The sequence below is a fragment of the Conger conger genome, chromosome 2 (assembly GCF_963514075.1).
Source record: "Conger conger chromosome 2, fConCon1.1, whole genome shotgun sequence".
In the NCBI taxonomy this organism is placed as follows: Eukaryota; Metazoa; Chordata; class Actinopteri; order Anguilliformes; family Congridae; genus Conger; species Conger conger.
This window is the reverse complement of record NC_083761.1, coordinates 19,302,069-19,325,968: the sequence shown is the minus strand read 5'-3', so window position 1 is coordinate 19,325,968 and position 23,900 is coordinate 19,302,069. Positions and strand designations below refer to the sequence as shown.

The 23,900-nt window shown below is 41.7% G+C and overlaps 2 protein-coding genes and 1 long non-coding RNA gene across 7 annotated transcripts in view; 2 read left to right on the top strand and 1 right to left on the bottom strand.

The window, feature by feature from the left end:
• add3a (adducin 3 (gamma) a) overlaps positions 1-9,388 on the top strand; it is a 56,021-nt gene extending 46,633 nt beyond the window's left edge. For 2 of the 5 annotated variants that reach the window (XM_061228191.1, XM_061228182.1), the window contains exons 11-16: positions 168-284; positions 1,509-1,598; positions 2,280-2,300; positions 3,706-3,826; positions 5,411-5,503; positions 6,484-9,388. In XM_061228191.1, the coding sequence (XP_061084175.1) occupies positions 168-284; positions 1,509-1,598; positions 2,280-2,300; positions 3,706-3,826; positions 5,411-5,503; positions 6,484-6,728 (687 nt within the window). In that variant the 3' untranslated portion in view covers positions 6,729-9,388. The remainder of the gene's footprint in view (positions 1-167; positions 285-1,508; positions 1,599-2,279; positions 2,301-3,705; positions 3,827-5,410; positions 5,504-6,483) is intronic. The other 3 variants (XM_061228198.1, XM_061228209.1, XM_061228218.1) reach the window with 3 other exon arrangements.
• Positions 9,389-14,992: 5,604 nt separating this feature from the next.
• LOC133122751 (uncharacterized) overlaps positions 14,993-23,900 on the bottom strand; it is a 9,567-nt gene continuing 659 nt past the window's right edge. The window contains exons 2-3 of the long non-coding RNA XR_009708134.1: positions 16,770-16,961; positions 14,993-15,673 (exon numbers count right to left, since the gene is read on the bottom strand). This is a non-coding gene — a long non-coding RNA (uncharacterized LOC133122751). The remainder of the gene's footprint in view (positions 15,674-16,769; positions 16,962-23,900) is intronic.
• mxi1 (max interactor 1, dimerization protein) overlaps positions 22,701-23,900 on the top strand; it is a 26,793-nt gene continuing 25,593 nt past the window's right edge. The window contains exon 1 of the mRNA XM_061232898.1: positions 22,701-22,998. Within this exon, the coding sequence (XP_061088882.1) occupies positions 22,770-22,998 (229 nt within the window). The 5' untranslated portion in view covers positions 22,701-22,769. The remainder of the gene's footprint in view (positions 22,999-23,900) is intronic.

The following is a 23,900-nucleotide window of genomic DNA, read 5'->3' as shown; positions in this document are numbered from 1 at the left end:
TACAAATTGTACATTTGGCAGCCATACAAACAAAGTGGCATGTGACCTGATTGAAGCCAGGTGATTTGTCTGTCTGCACGAAGTAGCATAGCTAACGCAATTGGCAAAGAAATGAGTGCTGTGCGAATAATTGCTGTGCATATGTGTACTTTTTGTTTTTATAACAGTGGATGAAGTCAGAAGATGCCAGCAATGGCAGTGGCACTCCAATCAGAATTGAAGACCCCAACCAGTTTGTTCCTCTGAACACAAACCCCAGTGACGTGATGCAGAAACGAAACAAGGTGGGGAGTGACATCACTTCCTGTATTTGCTTTGCTCATAGTCTAGCCCTGAGAGCTGTGGGTGTGGAATTAGCGTGTGGGTTTAGCATGCCTTAGGATGTATCGGCTAGTCAGTGTTTCTCAACTATAGTCCTCGGGATCCACTTACCAGACTTTTATTGTAACCCTGAACTCACACACTGGATTTATCTCATCAATAGCATTGTTGGTAGTTTAATTGGTCCAGTCATTAAATCAGGTGTGCGAGTTCCTGGTTAAAACAAAAACCTTCTGGCAAGTGGATCCCGAGGACTGGAGTTGAGAAACACTCAAGCCAATATGGCCAATATGGTTGAAGCTTGTGTGTATTATATCTGTAGAGCTGATTCCAGGACTTTCCTAAAAATAAATAAGAAGGAGGGGCAATTTCCCTCAACTCATTGAAACATAATTGTACAGACAAGCTTTATCCCTGGCACCAAGATGAGTGGTCCGGCCCATCTGAAACCCTGGTTCTGTTATTTATTGTGAAAATGGCATATCCTATCCTCCAAATAAACAGTGATTGACAAGCATATGATATGTTTATCACAGTGAAGAGCATTGAGCATGGAAATAATGAACATTGGCAGGCATATGGGTTCACTGGCAGATGGGGCCAGCCTGTCGTTATCTCTAGAGATTTCATATTCAGATTTACTTTATCGTCATCATACCAGTACTATGAAATTACGTTCACAAACTCCCTGGGTAATGCAAACAATGGCGACACCATCATATATATAAATAAATATACATATTGCACAGTTGTATTACGCTGGCGGGGGGCAGATGTGACTGCACTGTCCAGTTAATTTGTCATTGGGAGAGGGTTACGGTCCAATTCATCTGCTATTGGGAGAGGGTTACGGTCCAGTTCATCTGCCGTGGGCAGGGGAATGGGACCGGACATAACAGGAGGGGAATGTTAGTGTTGGGGTGGCCAAATTCAGCCGTGTAACAGCCTTTGGGAAGAAGCTGTTCCCAAATCTGGCTGTTCTGGCACAGACGCTCCTGTATCTCCTGCCCGACGGTAGTAGAGGGAACGGGCGGTTGCCAGGATGAACGGGCGGTTGCCAGGATGGGCTCTCGGGCTCTGGGTTTACCCAATTGTTCAGGTCATCAGCAGTTCTCGGAGAGCTTGGCAGACACCCACAGCAGGGGGTTTTGTTGTTTCCTCTCTCTGAACGCGAGCGCTCTTTGCAGATCAGAGAGCAGAACAGATTGGACCTGATGACAGCCGGACCCCAGTCCCAGCTGTTGGCCGGCATCGTCGTGGACAGGATCCCGGGACCTGTGAGTATTTCCCCCGTATGCGCGTCGGGCTGTGGATCCAAAATGTCCACCGATACAGAGAAAATCCCTCTATTCAGAGGAAACACAAACCTGTTTTCAAGGGACTTCTGTGCACTGTCAGGTTTATAGTGCTGTAGTCCCCAAACCTAGGCCTGGATAACCACTGGATCTCCTCCTATATTAACTCCTAATTGTTCAATTAAATCAGGTAATTAGACTCTATTACTCAATTTCAGTTGGTTCCTTGGGTTTTTGTCCGGTGGCTTATTTTTAGGGTGAAAACGGAAAACAGAAGACCCACTGGAGAACTCTGTTATAGTGTGTATTGAAGTACAAGTACTAGTAGACTGAAGAAACCATTACTGCCTTTTGTTTAAATGTGTACAGTTGTTTCTATAACATTAATGAATGGACATCATCAATGGCAGATTGCAGTAGGTTCAGTGGGCAATGGGCTCAGAGGATACATTCTAACAGGGAAAATGAATTCTCATAAGGGAGAAATATGAGCCAGTTCTATTAATAAATATTTGTTGCCACCACTAGATGGGGCTATCTACTTCTGTTGTGAGCTGCTGGCCCAGTTTAAAAGAGTGCACCCTTAGAAGTAGCATCAGGGGGTACAGGTGCAATAATAGAGGCCTTCAACTATCCTCTTTTTTTCATTTCTATCTCATGAAGGAACCACAGGTCTACGCAAAGGTAACAGTAATGGCATGTTTCTGAATGCAGTGGTTCTCTGTTTGTGTGTGTGTGTGTGTGTGTGTTGTATTGTTTATTTCATTATGTGGATGTTTGTTATTGTATATCACTCCATATTGCAAGTGCCGCCTTGACCGGCTTTGAGTATTTGGTGTCACATACCGATTACGTGTGTAGTAGCCTGCCATTTTACCACGCAGCAAGCTATTCTTTGTAGTTGGGTCATTGAAAGCCCTAGAAAACATTCAATATCTATAGTCATTACATTTGGCACGACTGCTGGGGGGTATGTGGATCATTTAGATGGGGTAATCCATCTTTAGCCATGCTTCTGTATTGACCCTTTATATTGACCTGTTCTTGGTGGTCCCACTGCGTAGTGTCACTCATTCCTCTTGGATTGTATTTTGGCTAACGTAGGTCCTTTCAGGAGATCCTCTCGTTTAACTGTAATTGAATTGAATCATAATGAAACAGAATTAAAAGGCAGACGTGCGTTTGCTGTAATCCCGCTAATGCGTGCAGCTGGGGTTCCGGCAGTTTAGTGGTGACGTTTTTGGGGTCGGTGCAGCAGCGTAATTGTGAAGTGTGTGCTTGTGTGTGCGTCTGTGTGTGTTTGTGGGTAATATCAGTGTTCGAGCATTCCTGGATATTGTATACAGTAGTCATCCACTAAGTGTGAAGATTTGTCTTTCTAAAAGCAAACGCTTATTAGAAGCAAAGTGCTACAGTGTGGATGATGTATTTTCAATGCAGTGTTGATTGATCCATCTGTCTTACGCCTGAGAAGATGGGACTAAATAATGTTAATAATGTCTCTCATTTGCCTGTGTTACACACTGAAACATCCATATATATTCGGCAGAGTGCCAATTTGCTGTGTTTCTGAAATCTGAGTGCCCTTCTCGTTTTGGGTGCATGTGTGTGGGGGTGCAGTAGAATTTATGTGCATTTGCATGCTTGGGTAGCTGTGTGTGTGTGTGTGTGTGTGTGTGTGTGTGTGTGCATATGACATGATATGGATTTATGTGCTCATATAGTGCAGTGCGTAATATTTGGACAGTGAAACTATTTCTGATGTTTCGGCTCTGTACTCCCACACATTGGATTTGAAATAAAACAATGAATTTAAGGTTAAAGTGCAGACTGTCAGATCTAATTTGAGGGTACAATTGTGGCACTGTCCAAATACGTAGACTGCACTGTATATCACTGTTTATGTAGGCAAAGCGTGTGTTCAATTGCTCATGTGGGTATGTGGTAGGGCTGAACGATTTGGGAAAATCGTATTCTTTTAAATCGCGTGTGACCGGTGTCGTGTGTGACCAGTGTGGAATAGATGAATTGTTCCGCCCGAGTGTGTGATCTCCCATGCACTGTGCTAACCCTGGCCGCTTGTCCACAGCCCGTGATTCTGGACGAGGAGCTGATGGGGCCCCTGCCTCCGAACCCCTTCAGCCAGCTGTCTGAGAGGGAGATGGAGGAGTACAGGAGGAAGGTGGAGCGCCGGCAGCTCGGCCACGAGGGTAAGAGCCCCCCTCCTGCCCCCCAGCCCAAGGTCCTGCTCTATACTACAATGTATAGGGCTGAATGTTCTAGAAGAATTAAGGTCAGAGAGGGCACTGTCAATATCCCACCCTAATGTTATTGTTTAACACACACGCACAAAAACACACGCACACACGTACGCAGACATTCATATACTCACGCGCACACAAACGCGCACACATACATACACACAAAAAAACACAGGCACACACACACAAACACTGGGACACGCACACACACACACATAAAACACAGGTACGCACACACACATACTCACAGGCGCACAAACACACACACACACACGTACATACACACAAAAAACACAGGTACACACACACACACACACACACATACTCACAGGCAGACAAACACACACACACACATACACATATACATACACACAAAAAACACAGGCACACACACACAAAAACACTGGCCCCCACACAGTGTGCACCAGTACAATGGAGCATTAATTGTTAGTTCACTGCAAAAAAAAAAAGAAACTATGAAACGTTCCCATGGAAATCGACCCCAGTGAAAGGTGTTTGTTTACTGGAGGTGTCCAGTCAAACGCTGCCCTGAGTCTGTTTGTAACTGATACACATTCTAAGTGCATTTTAATGGGCAGTTCTGTGCTCTGGTGGGGCGGGTATTGCAGTTCAAACTCATTTCGTTACTGTTATGTCCCAGCTCTACAGAAGAGAGGCTGAAATGTGCCTTTGTTGTGTTTGTGTAAATGGTTGTGTGTGAACCCTGTGACGCCCGGTCAATGGTAATCTTATTATCGGCTGGGTGGAGGGCGCTTCGGAGGACGATCAATGAAGTGCGGAAAGCAATACTTCTGAAAGCTGCGCGCTGGCCGTGTACAGTGCTTTAGACCGTCAGGGTCTTTTAAAACGTGACGGAGGCACTGCGCTCGGCTCCTAAGGTGGAGCCAACATGGATGTTTGAGCCCTCGCTGCGCATTGATTTCCTCTCTGATATGTATAATGCATGCATCACCTATCCCTCGCACTGAGATGTCTGCTTTTCCACATTCTAGATCGATGGCTAAAGATTGTCAGAGAAACGACAGATCCTACTTAATTTTTTTTAAAGAGCGCGTCAGCTCGTTTTTGCTGAATATCCACAAAAGTTAGGTTTAGTGTTAGCGGCGTGGTTAATCATGTATTGCTGTGTAAGAGGTCAGAGCAGGCATGGCATTTTCAGAGCTCACCACCTGTTTCTGACACACGCACACACACACACAGCATTGGAGACTAACCTACAGCTTCCTCCCAACGCCTCATCCCATGAGTGTCTGATTTTCCTCCTTGTTAATTTCACTAATTAAATAAAGATATTGAGGCAACAAAACCTTCCATTTCATACTTTCGTACCGTGAGGTAGAGAATGGACGGGTCACCATTTGCTGAAGCATGTGCTGATGCATGTACTCGGTTGAACACTATTGGGGGAGACAGAATTTCGCACATTGACCCTGCTAACCCCTCCAGATGTAGTGAGCAGCTATGCATGCCTTCTAACCCCGTCTGTGAACACTAAACTCTCCCCCTCCACAGATGCGGAGCACGAGCTAACATCTGACGATGGCTCCTCTCTCTCTCAGTCTATGTCACACACTCAGTCTCTCCAAATAACTCCAGCAAATGAAGGTATCAGACAAACTGAGATAAGCAGATGTGTGTGTGTATGGTGTTTATAGGTGTATGTGTGGAGTGTGTACATATGAGGGAGGGCGATTGAAGAGTGAGTGTGTAAGAGTGAGTTTTTTGTGTGTGTGTCACAAATCAAAGTTCTGCTTGATGAATGCGGATTTATAAGGGTTACTGACCTGAATATTCTGTATTAAATGTTACCTTGCTTACCTAAAGATGAAATGGTAATTTTGTGTATTTAGTTACCCTGAAAGCCAAATAACCTCCTTTCACATAAAACAGTTCATATTTTTTTGCCCCTCTCTGATTATGGAAAGTTGTTTTATGTAAGCATACTGAATGTCTGCCCTCCTGCCCGTGCTCTTCCTGCCACCTACAGTATGAACCCAGCCACCTGCCTTACTTTTATTCAGTTTATAACAAAAAACGGTGGGCTATGTCGTGCAGTCATTTTCATGGTCAAAAGAAATCAGTTTTAAAGCAAGATTGAGTCCATTCAAACAAGTTCCTCAATTGGATAAAGGAAGCTGTTCTACATTTAGCAATAACCATCATCACTGGTTGCATCACCGCCAGTTATGCTTGATCTGGGGCTTCTGAAATGTTGAGCTAGGAGAATGGCACCAAGGCACTGTCCCTTTGCCAAAATAGCAGTTTAGGATTATTGTAAATAGTTTTTAGCATTATCTTTGGAGTATGCAACGCACACAAACAGAAATTGTATGGCCATTTTTAGTTGTTTTCCATCTTAATTTTAGTCATTTTATATTTGTTTGTTTGTTTGAGCTCGGCTTACGTCTACGGCCACCCCTCGCACGCTGTGGAAATATAACAAACGCGTGTGGAGTCTGCAATAACAAACCCGAAATCTAGAACAGGGTCGCGTTCGCCAGCCGCTCGGAGCTGTGGCCTACTTAGGGCCCTCGGGCAGCTGTTACCCGGCGGGCGCGTGACGCTCCGCTCCCGTTCCTCCGCAGAGAACCACTCGGACGGCATGCTGAACGGGAAGGACCACTCGCACGACGCCGAGGACGACCTGAGCAAGCGCGTGAGTCAGCTGACCACCGAGAGCGTGGAGATCACCATCACGGGCGGCGAGAAGATCGAGGAGGCCCTCACCCCCGAGAGCTCCCCCTCCAAGTCCCCCAACAAGAAGAAGAAGAAGTTTCGCACTCCCTCTTTCCTGAAAAAGAACAAGAAGAAGGAGAAGGCAGAGACCTAAAGAAAGGGCACATCCTGTAGGGGTTTTTTTTTATGGCGGAAGGGGGACTGTTGGGGAGGGAGGTTGGTTGGGTGGGGGCGGTTGCTTGTAGTTTATTTTGTATTTAATTTCTTTTGCCTTTGAAACAATTGGTTCAGATGAAAATTACACTGCAAGTATGGGTGGGGGGGTTGTTTTGAATTGTCCATTTTGTTTTTACTTTCAGTTAAAACACAAAAATAGGGGTGGGAGATGTTTGGGGAGGAATTTGTATCCAATGAAAAACGAGTCCCTGATAAACTGCCAGCTCTTCCGATGTTACAGTCTCTTCCACAGAGGGTTCCTGAAATGTGAAATCCTTTTTTTAACCTCCATACCCCACTCCCTCCCCCCCCATGTTTCATTGTATTTGGCCAACTGTGGTAGATTTGAATGTGTACTGACTGCAGTTCCCTGCACAGCAGAGATTTTCCTGTGTATTCTCACTACCTTACAAAATCCCTGCCTTTGATTATTTTGTTTGTTTGTTTTTTTTTTTTTGGGGGGGGGTGTTCCCCTTTCCCCTTCCACTCGTGTCCTGGTCACTTGATCTACAGTGAGACCCGACGAGGTCCAAATTGGAAAGCTAGGCAGCAGATGTTCTGGGCCACACTGGAAAACTGCTAGCGGAGTTTAGAAAAATGAACAGGGTTTTAAAAGATTGAATAGGTCTATACTTATTGGGGGGTCTCTGCAGGTGAAACGTCTATGAGAACGCCCGCCTGTATTCACGTGTTCAAAGAAGCTATTCATTCTGCACTGACTTTGTTTTCAGCCTGTGTCGCGTTGTACCCGGAGCCTTCCTACTCTCTTCGTTTTTGCCAAATGAAAGAAAAGAACCTCACGTTTTAGTGAATTTTAAGCGCATCTTACAGTACCTTTTAATCACACCTTGATTGATTTTAAAACACAAAAAAGTTGTAAAACCTTTATTTTTTCTTTCTTTTATAGAACAAAAATCTATATTAGTCAACTTAGTTTTGTACTCATTTCTTATACTTCTACAGACATCACAGATTTACGCATGTTTTGCAAGAGTCTAAATTTCTATGGCTGAAAATGTATTAATGCCCGGTCTCTTAAATGATATAGCATAGTTATAAAGGCATTGTAGGTCAGATTACTAAAATTAAATATATAAAGGATATATAGCATATATATGAAAAAAAAACTGGATTAAGTGATTATAGATTTTTTAATTCTGTATTTTTATTTTACTGTGCTGCACTTTTATTGTGGTATATAACAAGTCACATGCAGTTTGGTGATGTAACCAAATGAAGGAAAAATAGAGGGAAAAGTGACAGGTTGTGAAGGTTGTAGAAAGGCTAGTGAGCAGGATAGTGTACGGCGTTAAATTTAGGCTTTTTGGAAGTGAGTTGTAGGACAAAGGTAAATGTTTGTGTTATGAATTGAAGTCTATATATTTCAAGTTTGTTATATTACAATGTTGATTCCCTTTGTATGTGTGTGTGTGTGTGTGTGTGTGTGTGTGTGTATAAAATAAACGTACATGTGGACACACACACACACACACACACACACACAAACACATAAAAGCAGGCCATTAGAATGGGGCCAGTGTTGGCATATACTTGTTGTTTGGTGTGTTAGAGCATTGAAGCCATATATATTATCCTGTGTTTTGACCATTGAGACAAGGGTTGAGAATAGATCTTCCTGCATGGGGTGGGCACCGACATTACAGTGGGGCCCCAGGGTTGTGGCCGCCATTATCGCGCATAAGTCACCCGCACCACTGTGAAAGCCCACCCGTCAGCCTGTAATGGAATCAGTCACCAGATGTCATGCCGTTGCTTGTTTTGCCTGTCTCCCCTCCACCCCGCCCCGCCCCAACCCTGACCCTGCCCCTCACCTTCACCCTACATTTGTTTTTTTTTTGGGACGTTTTTCAAATAAACATTTCGGTGGCTCTGATTCGCTTCATTTGTAAACCCGGGGGTACACGCACCACCACCAAGGCATCATTGCTGAAGTTTAGGTCGAGATTCTACCCAGTGATGAAATGGTGGATTTTGAACGTTAATCAAAACTATATTGGGCCCGGTGTTGATATCCCAGTGTTCATAATGTGAAGTTTTGGCTTGTATATGACTAAAGAGGCACATTGAAGCTGTGAACGACATGAGGTTTTGAGGTGGGATGAGCCTGAGGGGTTAAAAATACAGATGCAGTTTGCCAGACAATGGGTCGAGCTTCCAGAAAAGGGGGAGAACCTGACATTAACTCTTGTTTTTTAACTTTAACTTTGTTTTTTAAACAACCTCCCTATAACTCCTCAACGTAATTTAGGATAGTCTTTTGAATGGTTTCCATTCAACATTCATTATGAATATTTTGACTTTGTTAAATTGAGAACTAAACTTTAATTTACCATATCTGGACATAGGGTGATCCCAGGTCAACGTGCATCATCTAATTTCTCTAATTCACCTTGTTTTTGACAGCCTCATTTTCCTTTTTTTGTTTGTGTTTTAAGCTTTGGCATGCAAGTATGAGTCGAGCCTCTGACCTGTGAAAGCTATGGAAGTGCTTATCTAATGGACTTGCTTTTAGATGTATGGCTGTATGGCTAATCCATGTAAATGCACAAATAAAATTATTTTAATAAACTTAGAAAAGTCTGTGACATAAAAAAACTGCTCTAGAAAGCTTAATTTAGTTTAACTTGTTAGCTTAGATTAATGTGTGTCATTAACTGCTTGTTTTTAAAATTGTTCAGTTGCAGCAGAGTTACATTTTTGTCTGTGGGGGAGAGGATTTCCAACAACCATTCATTTCATTTTTTCAACATGGTGGCTGAATACACAGATATACCAAAATTATTCAAGATTTTTGGTTCAATTTCTTTTTTACATAGAAATGTTAAACATGAAAGAAACTAGTCATACTTAAATATTTTCTAACACGTGGCATGGCCTTGTAGTCTATTCAGCCATTGTTTCCTTATCTGAAGTCGGTATTAGATATGTTTTCAGTTCAGGGTTTCATGGATAGTGCTAACCTGTATTTTTCTCTTTTCTTTCCAGTTCACTGATCTTTATAGACTAACTTAAAAGCCAAACATGCGTACAAGTATGTTCAGTGCTACTGAAACCCTTTAGGACAGCACAGTCCACTACTACAGACCCAGGCTATATTTTTCCAGACATTGTAGAAATTGACTGGGCCATCCTGAATTAATGCCTGTTCCCACCTCTTGACTGAGAAAGGTGGGATGAAGCTTTTATAAAGATCCAAGTATCGATTTAAAAGCTCCGTCTAATAAGGTCTCTGGCACCTCAAAACATCCCTCAAATTATGCCAGATTGTCAGCCAATAAAAGTAGCGTGACTTCCATTTCTTGGCAAAGAAAAAAATGTTGAAAGTGTGCCTTCCATTTCTTGGTAAAGATGTTGAAAGTGTGCCTTTGTGGCTCCTCCCAGGGATGCAATACAGGAAATATGCAAGTGACGCATCAGAAGTCTAGCGTGCTGCGTGCTCTTGTTTCTTGGCAATATTTCCAATTTGTTGCTCTTGTTTCTCCCTGGAACACTTTTCATTTTGAGTAGAATTTTGAATTGAATAGTAATCCTTCAAAGTGTTGATGCAATAAAGCCCACTCAAAACCCAATCCTCTTTCAGATAAAGCTTCAGTGAAGAGCTCTTATTTCAATCAGGCATTCCTGCCTAGTACCATTGGAAGACACTGAAAAATGCCTAAATTAATATTACATTTATGGCATTTATGTGCTTTCTATCGCTTCTGAAATTAAATGCATATGAACACAAAGGGTCATTTTCAAAGTCAGCACACTATTCATTTCAAAAGCTGTACAATCGTTTAAGAATCATGTCCATGTCTAGGCCTTGGGGGATTGTCGTGGTGTTGCTCTTGCAAAGTTATGTAAATGTTCTATTCGTGTTAAAATGATTTGTGTGATGAAGATTTAAGCTATTGTTTTGTGGCCACTTGATGATTAAATACAAAGAAATCCCTGGCATGCATCAAGATATATGGGATGGGATTTTAGAGAAACCATCTACCCAAAAACCTGTTCACTTTGGTTCTTCCAATATAAAGTCATAATCATGTCCGGGTGCTCTATTGTAATCTTTTACATTATAACAGTCTCTCATCAAAATATGTGCTGTCGCTGCACACACACATGCTGAACACAGATTAATAAAATATTCACCTTACTTTCACATGCATATGTACCATTGTAAATACATTATAATATGTACTGTGTGCCACACTCAGTGGGGTATCTTTTCTCATGGAACTGATGAAACACTGGCCAGTTTTTTGGGTGGCAGCAAACCCTTGGTTTCACAAATGTGGTTTCAATGACTTTCTTGTGACCAAACCCCCGATCCCAGAGAGGAGGGAGGGAGGGAAGGGGGAGGGGTCGTCCCACAGTGCACTCCAGACAGATCCTTGCTGTGAGTGTCAAAACAATGTCCCAGCTCAGATCCAGATGGATGCCCTTCCAGTGGTAAGGAACATGATAGGCTTGGCGTACCCTCCTTCCCCACCCCACCCCACCCTCCTTCTTTATACAGACACCACCACTCCAGGTACTGGGGGGCTGTGAGCAGAGGAGGCATGAATTGAAAGTGTTCAGACCAAGATTAAATGCATGTGTTGTGTGTGTGTGTGTGTGTGTGTGTGTGTGTGTGTGTGTGTGTGTTGAGGGGGAGGGGATCGCATTCAAGAGTTTCCCGTTCCTTTTCTGAGATGTGTGCAAATTCAGAGGGGTGTGGGGTAGGGGTGAGGGTGGGAGTTGTTTACAAAGCACAAAGCAGGCTGAGAGAGAATCTGCATGTAAATAACAGGTGGTTAAGCTAAAGGAACAATGGATTTTTTTTTTATGACAAACCACCTTGGGTGTAGTTTCTCAAACACAAGACAAAACAGACTGCAAACCTGCTCGTGTTGGTAAAGCTAGCTAATTAGCATCATTTGGAAAACATTCCACAGTAAGGCAAGGCTGTAAACTAGGGCTCTTAGCTTCAAATTATGTTTTTTAGGTCATGGGTCAATGCACATGTCCACTCTGGTCCAAATTAAACCATTGTGAAAATGAAACTCACTCAGTTCCTCAACAGTATACAAATGTTGATGGTTAGAGCTGAAGCATGTTTGTTCACAGTAAGTGTATCTAAAGTTACTCCCATTATTATTTTCCCCTCTCCAGAGGTGGAGGAAGGAAGAGGCTGGGTGTGCAGGAGGAGCAGATGGCACGTTGGGAGACCACCACCCATCCACCTCCCCACCCCCGCATTACCGCAACCCCCAAATCTGGGTGCTACAATTGGGACTTAGACAATGGGTACATGGGTGTGTCTCTGCAAACACAGGGCGAAGGGGAGGAGTCCGGAATGAGGTCATCCAGGTTCTGAGGGTGATGGGCAGGAGCACGTACAAGGCCAGAGGGAGACAAAGCTTTTAATGGAGACGCCTGGTGTCTTTCTCGCAAGGAGAGGCCCATTCTCCCATAGAGGCCGCGCATGCCTCAGTTGTCAACCGACTGTCTGTAAGAATGGAGTCTCTGTGGACAGGGGTCAGTAAGGCACAGCCCCAGTGCTGTGGGATGCCTCAAGATCACGTCCAGAGAGGGTTTTTTTTTTTTTTTCAATGTCACCCAAAAACATTTGAATGGAGGTTTAAGATCTCCTAAGTGACACTGATTTATTCTAGTACATTCTAGCCCCCTTTCAGCCCCCCCTTTTACTTGGGGGACTTTGTGCCTGTGAAACTTTGGAGATCGGTTTATTAACGTCCTGGCCGTTTTGTGTATTTGTTAATTTATTAGTTAATTTTGCATTTGTTTACTATACTTTTCGTAACTAGTTTTTGAAAAGATAAAGATTAGAAGCAGGTGGAAACAAAATTAGACAGATATTGTACACCATATATGCCTATATAATGTTGTCTTCCTAAAACATCAGCATGCCACAAATACAAAATCCTTCCTTCCATAGACTTCAAGGGGTAGATGGAAACTTATAATTGGTAAAATAATACAGCCATTGTTGTCTATCTTTCATTGGAATATGACAACCTGCAGGCACATTATTTTATTGCAAAAGCTTTCCAACGTTCCCAAGCCAAATATTACATACCTGAGGCTGCTTCACTGACCTGTCTAACTCCTTTAATGAGAATGTACTGACCTGCCTATAGCAAACAGACCAGATCACCTAAAGAGGTTGTTTTGGGCGTGCCTCTCTTTGCCCCCAACTCGAAATTAAAAAGGGATTAGCGCACAGAATCCTGAAAACAGCAAGGTTAATTTCCTGCTGCCATGAGCCTTCTCCACTGGCTGCCAGCCAAATTTTGGAGGGGGAGTGGAAGGAAATTTTAACGGTCCTTGTCCTCCTCAGTGACAGCCGTGTGCCAGGAGGGAAGCCTAGGGCTTTGCAGATTAGACAGGATCAGATTCATCCCGCCTGCACTGTACCTGTTTGCTCCCTGTCCTGACCACCTCACAAACAGAATTGCTGGCCCACTTTCAAAGGTCACTCCTGCTTCTACACCCAGCTGCATGGTAACACAAGGCTCTCAGGACAAGCCCACTCCCAATACCCAGCCAGACCTATGTGGGCTACTTCATATGGAGAGGCCAAGGCACCTCGTAGCCAGTTAGTTTTTCACAGTTCACCTATCACTTTCTATGACCTGCAAGAGATCCTGGGAGATTAACCATTAGCGCCTTTAAGGTAGAGTAATGTCTACATGTTGCATGTATGTTGTATATTGTGACATGAAGACATTGAAAGAATGGGAGGAACCAGAGGAGAAGCAGCTGGGGGTAAACACCGGGAAGACTCAAAGATGCAGTTCACAAGCTATTTTAATACAAGCACTTGGGAGAAGATAGCAACCACACCGAGCTCCGAGTTCTGCTCAGTGTGTTAATCATCTCAAAGATTGCATCATTTACAGGGGGGTTTATACAGTCTGGAAACTGATAGTACTTCAGTTGTTTTACTCTGGTTGGTCAGAATGGCATCGGTCGATATTGCTAAGATTGGTTACGTCAGGTTGCTAGGCAATTGTGCCTATTCATGTTTTATTTTACATTTTTACATTTAAAACATCTCATTAAGTCAGAAAACAAATCTTTGTTATCTCTGTTATCTCCTGTAGTCCCATCTTCCAGTTAAAGGCCTGGAGGGGTGGAAGATAGGACACAGAAACAACCTGGGAATAATGGCCCGTTTAGTGAGCAATGGGAAAGAACGAGATGGGGGAGAGACAGGAGAAGGAAGAGGTTTGTCACAGAACTGCAGAAATAATCCGATTAGGTTGTGATCTGATGTAGTCAAATGAGTGATCAATGATTGACAAGAGTGAATATGAAACGGAATGCATTGTGTGCGAGTGTGTGAGTGAGCGAGTGAGAGAGAGGGGGATGCTTGGTATCTTCTGTGTGTCCCTTGTCTGTGCCAATATGTGAAGGAATGTGCAACAAAATGTGTTAAAGCAACAGGTTGCAACCAGTGAATGAACTATTAAATCAAACCAATGGTTTCTTACTTCTTAAACTTAAATACTGGTTTATTTTCCCCATGTATATTCCATAACTGTAACAAATTAGGTTCAACACTCTCAGAATGAGTTGCCCCAAATTGTGTGGTCACGGTAGTTTTTTCTGTCAACAGTATAGTTTCATGCACAAAAATATTTTGCGTCGCATATTTCAGAGGCAGCGTATAAGGACCTTTGCTCTGAAAGAAGCATTTTTGCTCTGAAAATAATACGTCCCCGTTATCCAACCTCATTTTTTGATTTGTGAACGTCTGGCCACAAGGACGTCCTCAGCTATTCATGGTTTCCTCTGTGTCTTTTAGGCCTTTCTTGTTATGAGCAGGGCCTCTCTCTCTTTCTGTCCCCCTCGTTCTCTCTGGCAGTAATTTTTTTTGTGGGGGGGGGGGGGAGTGGGTGCTGAAATGAACTCCATAGGAGGGCGTGCTCTCTCCAAGGAGTCCGTTACTACCACAACTGCATCTGTGGTGAGGCAGACATCTGCAGCCTTTGTCTCGCCTTCCAACCCCGACCCGCGCGCGCATGACCGCACTGAGAGGGGTCTCGCTCCAACCCCAGCTCCCTTTCTGCCCGCAAAAATGACTTATTAAGCAGTCAAAGGCACAATGCAAATAGACTGTCAGACGGAAATAAATTCCATTCAAAGGCTATCTTTTATTTCTGCTGCAGCTGTGAGACCCCAGTATGAAATACAAACTTTTTTATTGAAAGACTTTTTTTCTCCCCCTCTCTGTAGAACAATGGAAGTCAGTGTCTGCTGCACGGAGAGACAGATTCTTGGAAATTGGTCACACAAATTATTCACTTTTTTCGATTGGGGAGACCGCTTTGGAAATGACTGTATGTCTTCTGAAAGATAATGTTACCATTATCTTGAAAATGGTTACTATTGCCTCCTTTATAAATTGTTTTGATACAATGCACACAAATTAAACTGGCGGCAGTTATTTTAAAAATTGCACAGGCATTACCTAATAGTCTCCTAAATACGCATATGCACGTAATATTCTCCAGATACAGATGATGGACAGACATTGCCGCAACCACATAACACAGCTTATGGTTGCGTTGCACAGGGACCTTTGCAGGGCGCATTAAGCCACCACTCTGGGATGACAGGCGAGTGAATGGCGCAGATGTTAAAGGGGGTAGACCCTGTGACACAGCTGCAGGCGGACCGGTCTGCTCGCTCTTGACTGAGCCGGTGCTAAAGCTGACCGGCCCCCTCCCATTGTCTGGTGTAACAGGCGTCCCAAGTTCGCTGAACGGAAGGCTCATTGTCAGGCAGAATCATCCTCTGTGCACACTCTTTCTCCCTCTCTCTGTGCGCCCATTGTTGTTTGAAGGGCCATCCTGGTTCTTGCGGAAAACCCTGACGAGTAGATTGGTTTTGGGATTAGTATCCTTGGAATTAGACAGTCCCGCCTGGTCCGCCATGAAAAAATTTGGCTGGCTTCATTCAGTGAGCTCGAATAAGGCACAACAAAGCCAACTTTGCTCATTCCTTTCAATCACATTTTACAATCAAGGCGAATTCTCAGTTTCCTCTTAATTATTTTTCTTTTTTTGGAGGATATAAGCAATCATTTACGTTTTATTTTAGTCATTTGGCAGACACTTTTAATCCAAAGCGATTTATAATTGCATAGGTTCATTTCTGTACACATATTTTTATCATCTGAAATTTGTATTTTCTCCACAAATCCATCAATGTAAATATGGTCAAAGTCAAGAAGAACAGCGAATTTCATCAAATGTAGGGACAAGCAAACAATACAAGAATTATCACTGCACTGATCAGTATGAAGGGACAAAGACAACTGATGTTCACACAATTGCTAAACGGGGTTAAACAGGGTAATTAAATTGTCACAGTGAAAAGCATGAGGAGGATCCTGAAGACCATGCCGTGATGTAGATATTCAGGAAGGCCTCACTGGCATTAACTGAAGACTGAATTGAATGGACAGCTAGTTTGGAAGGAGAGATTGTGTCCTTGTTACACATGCACAGTTTAGGCAATGTGTACCTGTACAATCTAAACGACATGTATTATAGTACCATCTTACTTCAGATAGGCCAAAACTACAATTTGTGTAGTCCGGTTTCAATTCAATAAAATGTATTCTGAATGTATACTTCAATAGATTGATATTCCCAATGTGTTTACCTAGTGGGTGGTGATTTCATATTAAACACACTATGAGGCCTTAGAATGATAAGATTCAGACAAAAATGAGTTATAGGGCAGTAAATATATGTGTGACGTTTTACACAGAAATACGGTTTAAACATGCTAAATTTAAATGGGTGTATCTGCTTGGAGCCCATTCGTGCATTTTTAAAAAACATTTTTTTTACCATTTTCAACACTTCAGTGAGAGCTTGAAACAGACATCATATCAAAATAATTTCACTCGCTATTAGGAGGAAATACTGAAATATTAATGCTCGTGTCCCTTTCTTACCATTCCGCCAAAAGTGCTAACAGTTAGATTTCAGCTCTCATCTTGCCATCCCCCACCTCCTGCAGACTGTCTCAGCATAATGGGATTTCCATGGTTGAAGCCTTGCAAATAATGGAAATAATGCCATTGGTGAGGATCTGGGATAAGGTTAGCGCTTACAAGATTTCCATGCAGACTTTCCTCCTTTGTGCCCTACAGTACACAGGAAAGAAAGAGCAAGAGAGAAGAGGGAGGGAGGGAGAGAGAGAGAGAGACTGTGTGAGTGAGAGAGAGAGACCTAGGTTTACAACTTGAATATAAAATGTTGCATCATATGATACATCACACATTCATTTTATTGCACATTTCTTAAAAAAGAATTTCACTTTCCAAAGAATCCACTTCATGTTATTTAAAATAGTTGCCATCTAGTGCATAGTCGTTCTTCATAGGAAATGAAAAACCAGCCGTGATATGCTTGGACTTGACTGAGATGTGCAACATGAGTGTCATCAATGTAAACATCAGTGTGATTTTTACTTAACTCTGACTTAAAAATACATCCTCTTTTTGTGATCGCTAAACTTGCCAAAATGTTCGTGAGCATTTGCATCTAAGTTGAGTCACAATGAAGAAGGAAATGTTGATTAAATCTCGACAAAAAAGTCAAAATCATAGTGGTATGTTGCATGTCCCGTGACTCCAGGACTAAATAACGCTGTACATGTTTTGCACTGTACTGTATAGTACACATAAAACACGCGTGTAAAAAGTCAAAGACCAGAGCATGGGGAAGAGCTAAACTAATACCTCAGAATTGGCTGGAGCCGCACCCCCTGAGGTTTAGTAACGTTTGAAGATTAAACGGGATGTGCCTTCGTGTTTCCAGGCCCTCAGGCACAAGGGCTCCTGGGAGCGGCAGCCCTAACGGAGGTCACTCCAGCCAGGAAGTTTGCTCCGTCAACCTGCTCTCTGATCTTCGTCTCCGTCCCCTATAATTTCAACGAGCCCTGCCATGCCAGGGGCCTCCCAGCTCATTTTGTGTTCCTTATCAGAGGGGCAGGGCAAGGGACAGCAGACAGCGATCTAATGAGCTAAGAAACACGACGAGCCTGCCAGTAATGACAGGTTAGCCGAAACCCCCAGCAAACAGGATCCCAAGACGCGTCATCTGCTCTAATTAAAAGGAGGTGGCGTTCTGTCTGTGATTTTTTCCCCCTGTTTCTTTCTCTTTTTTTTTTGCTGGTGCTATTGTCACCAGATGGCTCTCCTTGGGAAAGGAGTGAAACAATGGTCACGGGGAGCGAAAGGCCAATTGTCCAGGGAGCAGAACGGCGTTTCCCACCGAGCAGGTTCTGGGCTCCGCCACGCGAAGAAATCCCTGCGAAGGCCGGCTTATTTCTAAAAAAGGCTGCCGATGAAAAGAGACCAAACGGTCTTCAAAGAGGTGGGAAGTTCAGATACAGGTTTCGTTGCGAGTGATAGAGGAGGTAAGGTGTTGGAGCGGCCTGTTTTTGAATGCTGTGTTGAGGGTGGGAGAAGACTACAAAGGAGGAAGGAGGAAAAATTGCCTGACAAAGCTAATACTCAGAAAGCTTTTCCCTGGGTACTACAGGCTCCTGCCAAACAAAAGAAAGCAGTGAAATGTCTCAAAATGCACGCAGATAAACATCTTTGTCAAAGCAGAACTCACACGGACAAACAAAGCAGTACTCACGCTGGTGTGGTCTTAGAATTCAGTGGGAAAGGGGATATCAGTTAACAGAGTTCAGCTAACATTGCATTCTACATCCCCACCAAGACACGGTTAATATCCGGTTTAATTGTAAATGCAGTAAAATGGAAAACCTTGTTTTGCTTTGAGAAGGATCATGGGCTAAAGGATATATTTTATGTTGACTGTGAGCCTTTGCAAATGTGTGCCCATATGTTTTTAATTTTGAGATCTGCATAATCTGTGCACTCTTTCAGATTTTTAAGTGTATTACTTTTATTTTATCGAAAACAATACATTATAGGACTTTAGATTTAAAGGACATACTGACAAACTCTCCACAGATATTCAGGTCAACATCTTTCTAAGGAGCTTTTTTGAATGACAGTGGGGCATGCCACATTTCGGTAAGCATGCAACTTAAATTGGCATGGTAACAATAATTATCCTATATTGTCTCTTTTTAGCAGGTTCATTTATCAGTCTAAAAACTGTTGACAGGTAACAAACAGCAAGCAAGCAAAAAAGCGTTTTTACCACCCGTGCAACTGTTTGTTGCAAATGTTTGTTTCTCATAAAGTGGACAAACATTGTGGACAATGGACACCAAAATCATTCCTGTACCAAACAGGGGAATGCTTACACAAATCAGCCTTTAGCATTTCTTTTTTTTTTTTCTCCACAGAAGGCAAATAGCACAACATAATAAAACCTTTTGTGCTGTGCTCTGGCAAAGACTGATTGTTGTTTGTGTGTTCATTCACTGCACTTTCACATCGTGCAATCTAAGCCAGGAAGAACAGTGATCACCAAACAAAATATGAAAAACAGTGAGCTGGTGAAAGGATGTAAACAGATGCCCTATTTACTCTTCAAAGCAAATATGTTTTGGGGTATTGGAGAAGGTGAAGGGTCATGAAGACCCTACTTCAGCAATCCATGAATGTCCAAAACATCTAGTGCACCAGTGCCATGCCAACTGTAGTTATACATCATAACAACACTCGTTTAAAAATGCTATCATATATCTACTAAAATACAATTTTGATAATCCAGAATAAGAAATGTAATGGCAATATAACAATGTAAATACCCTTTTTTTACAGCATTTTAACTGTCATTTAAGAATGTAATGGACCTTTCAGTTCATGCACAAATGCTTGTTTGTATTTATATATACATACATACATATATATACACACAGATGTCTTAAGAAAGACTAGTGTTAAACTAGACAAATGTTAAAGTTTCATGTTATGGATTTACCAACAAGGTTTACCACTATACTTAAGTTGTGTCTTTCCTTTCCAACCATATTATTATTATCAATATTAGAATACTGTGGGATTTCTTCTGTGGAAAAAAGTGGATTGTGCTTGTGAATAACACTTTTGCATCAAAAATTCAGGAAATAGATAAAATACAACAAAATATAAAATTCTCTATTGTCTCTAAAGAGGCATATTTTATAAGCTATTATTACATATTATTGGATAGTGTTATTATGTTTTGCATTACAAGCCAAATTATACAAATCTTCTTGTAAAACAGGGTGGGTTTGGTCACCCTTGAAAATCAAAAGATTGCAATGTTGTTATTAAACAATTTGATTGTGGCTACCCTGATGTGTACTTGGCTGTTAATGTATAGTTTTACAGCTAGGCGTATCTTTGTTTGAAATGAAAATGTCCCTTAAATGAAAGACATAAAAGGTCTTAATTGAACTAAATGCATGATAACGGGTAACAGGGGGCTATAAACGGTCGCAAACAGCATGGTGAAATTCAATTAGCCACTCATGTGTTCAGTGTGTATCATCTGAAACACTCCTGGCTAGAAGCCTGGGTCATGCCCTCAAAAAACACCTGCACTGTGATAAAGAGAAAACTACAGATCTTAGTCTTGCAATATCTTTTGAGAAGCTGAACAGAAAGGCCACAATTATCATGACAGAAAATAAGGCAAGTTTATGTGTATATTATTACTTACACTTTGAATGCAAGAGAAGGCTGTGGTTAAATGGTAAGGCTTTATGAACTGAATAGCCTGTCGTAATTATCATGTATTTTTGTTTTAGAATATGCTCCCCCACTTTATTTGCTTTATTTATTCAGCTGATCTGCAGCCCTTGCATTTTCCAGTCTTGGAATTAGGTTTCCTTAGAAACCCAATAAAAGATTATTTGGCCCAAAGCACTCAGTTTTTAAGTGCATAATTTCTTGAAGCACAACTAAACATACAAATGTGTTCTTATTTGTGAGTTTATTTATAAGATGTTGGACGCAGAGGCACTACTTTTTAAATATGTATTTTATTGCTTTATTATTACTGCATTATCACTACAATTCAGCATTGCCTTGAATCCAGGCCACAAAGGAGTAAGACAGATACCTGCATCTGCCATCCAGGATTACACTATATATGGACACCCTCTTTAGTTTCTTTGTCTGTACTTTGCCAGGCAGGAGAGGTGAGGGGAATCCAATCAGTGAAGACAAAGGATGAGAGGTTGGCAAATATTGTCAAGTGATCAATGCAAGACAATCACATAGGCTACTCAGGGGGCTGTTTGCATCTTTTTAAACACTGAATATTTCTGTACGGTCTGAGATCTGAGAATGATTCTCTCCCCTTTTCCTCCACCTCTTCTCTTCGAGTGTTCAGATTCTCGTGTGCTTTGAACTTTAGAGTTTTCTGTGAACTTCACATCAAACCCTAACAGCCTGCTGCTGTCCCTTTGAAGTGGCGGATATTGGAAAGGGCTGCACTGTTCTGTCTGCACTTGAACAGAGGAAAGAGGCATCTGATGATAAGCCTGCCAAGGGGACCACTGGAACTGTGTTTGTGAGACAGGGATCCCACCCATTTAGCTACATTTTGCACTTTGACAAGCTTGTTTGCTTTTGACATGTCCTCTTGTCCTCCCATCAAAATGTTCCAATAGATTATCAGGAATATGTCCATACAACCTACAATCATTAATTCAATCACTGTTTGGTTGTACTACAGAAAAACTATATTAATAGAGTTAATTCTCGTCATACAATTATGATTTATAGATTCCGTTCAGGTAATTTGGATGTTCAAGTGACCCCAGTATTGCAAATCGGATGGTACAATAAAAACACAGGAAAAATAATTCAAATAACGGAAAAATGTGTAGTCTTTTAAATTATAGAAATACATTTCATTATGTTTAGAAGTTTTGGAAACGATGATTCTATTGGTCCAGAGTTTTGGGCAAAATATTGAATTCTAATACCTCTTTTACAATAGAAAGCCTATGAAGCACGGCGTCCAATATCTTCTCTATGAGGTAGCATCTAACTACCGCGGTTCAGCTGACAAGCTGAAGTAATAATGTAGCTATGTCAGTTTGCTAGCTTGGCCAAGTAGAAATCTAAACTTGAGTAATTGATACTCAATGTACAAAAGACCTGTACAGATAATCAATCTTACGTGAACAAGTCAAATCGCTTAGGCTTGCTAGCTAACTGGATATTGATATAATTAACAGCATTTTACGACTTCATCATAGCTTTAGCTACGTAGATAACTAGACTGCATTAACAGCACATATTTCAAGTAGCCTATCAATTAGACCGTATTCAGGGCATATTAGCTTGTTTGCTAAAACTATCGATAACAACTGTTCAAAGGTGTCCATGTATGCATTTAAATATTTCACTCTTTACGTCGTAGGCCTACTTCATTGCATTGGCTATATGGGTAAGTTATCAGTGTGACATGGAATAGATTGTTAGTGTTAGCCCGCTAATAACAATGCATTTGTGCATTGAAGTGGCGGATATGGTTTTATTATTATTTATATAATAATAATAATAATAATAATAATAATAATAATGAAAATTCCAGTGAGCAGAAGTTCTTCAGGCAGAAACACCTTGTCGGAGGAGAATCAAAGACGCAAATAACCACACATTACAACAGTGGTAAGCATCTCTGAATACATAACGCATCATAACTATAAGTGGATAAGCTACAGCAGTAGAAGTTTTAAAAAATAAGTAATAAATACCTAATAAAGTGCTTACTGAGTGCAGTTATATATGCATGTCTATGATGTCTGCTCACGGTCACCTATGTCCAAGCCTTGAGGTAAGTGGAAATGGGAAGTGGAGCGTTTTAACCAGCGGGCACAAGGACCATGCGACAATCAATGGGAACTACCATTCTATATATTGCCTCCCTAGTCATTCACTGATTGCTCTCTCCAGAAGCAACACACAAGAAAACCTGACGAAAGGCTTCATTTTCAAGGGAGAATAAACTCAGAGCTATATAAAATGGTACGAAGTGAAAGGCAGCAGAGAGAGGTTAAATCCGAAGATGTATTTCTGGAGTCCGAGACTTCCATGGATCAGCAAGATGTTTGCGACATGTCTAGTTGCCCTTTCAATGACGTCTTCAACTCCAATGACTCTGCTATGGACCAGATCGACACTTTTTTGAAAAATGTGCAAGTTTTGCTGGAAGCAGCGAGTTATATTGAAAATAATGAAAAGAAAGATGGAAGTAAGTCAGTTTGTGTGTTGTGGAAGTTATTGTTTCAGTTGTCTAAAGAATACAGAAATATCTTTGTTAACAGACTCAGACAACAAAGGATTGAGTTAAACGAACTACGTGCAAGTAGGCAGATGGACTAGAACTATGCATGTAATCTTATGATGTGCGATTATGGTAACCTTTTAAAGATTTTTTTTTTTTTTTTTTTTTAATCACAAGAAAAGCGTTGGTTTTCTTATTTCTCAATTTCGTTATTGAAGGCAGTGCAATGGATTTGCAGTTCGAGATTGGGAAGGGAAACAGCATATATGCGAACAGCCAAGTAAGAATAGTTTCTCATATGTTGGCACTCAGGCAGGTAACGATACAATGAAACTTAAATTAATAAATTAACATTCCCCAAACTTATTATCAATATCAATATTGCCGTCACCGCCACGCCAGGCAACTAATGGGCAATCCCTATCCCTATCGAGAACTGTATATTTTATTTGAATAGCTAGCAAACATGATGAAATAAGTTCTGATCTAGCAATCAAAACAGGCGTGGTCAACACGGATTGATAAGGTAGGTTAATGGGCTAATGACTGAATGTGATCTCGTAATTCAGTTTATTAACGTCATTTTCTTATTGGGTCAAATAGAAAGACGGTGTCAAAGCAGCGCACACGACACGGGTTCACACTAGAACAAGGCCTTTGTACCGAATACTGCTCTTGGGTGGCTTTTAAAATGACAAAATGCATCATTCAACATTTAACGCGTGGCAGAGTTTCATGATCGAGTACATCAAGCTGAATTACACCTGCTGCGGTCATTTTTTTTTTTTTTTTTTTTGTATTCATAGAAAAATAGTCAATGTTGATGTAGGTTATATTCTCTTACACCTATAAGCAAATCATCTTTCAAA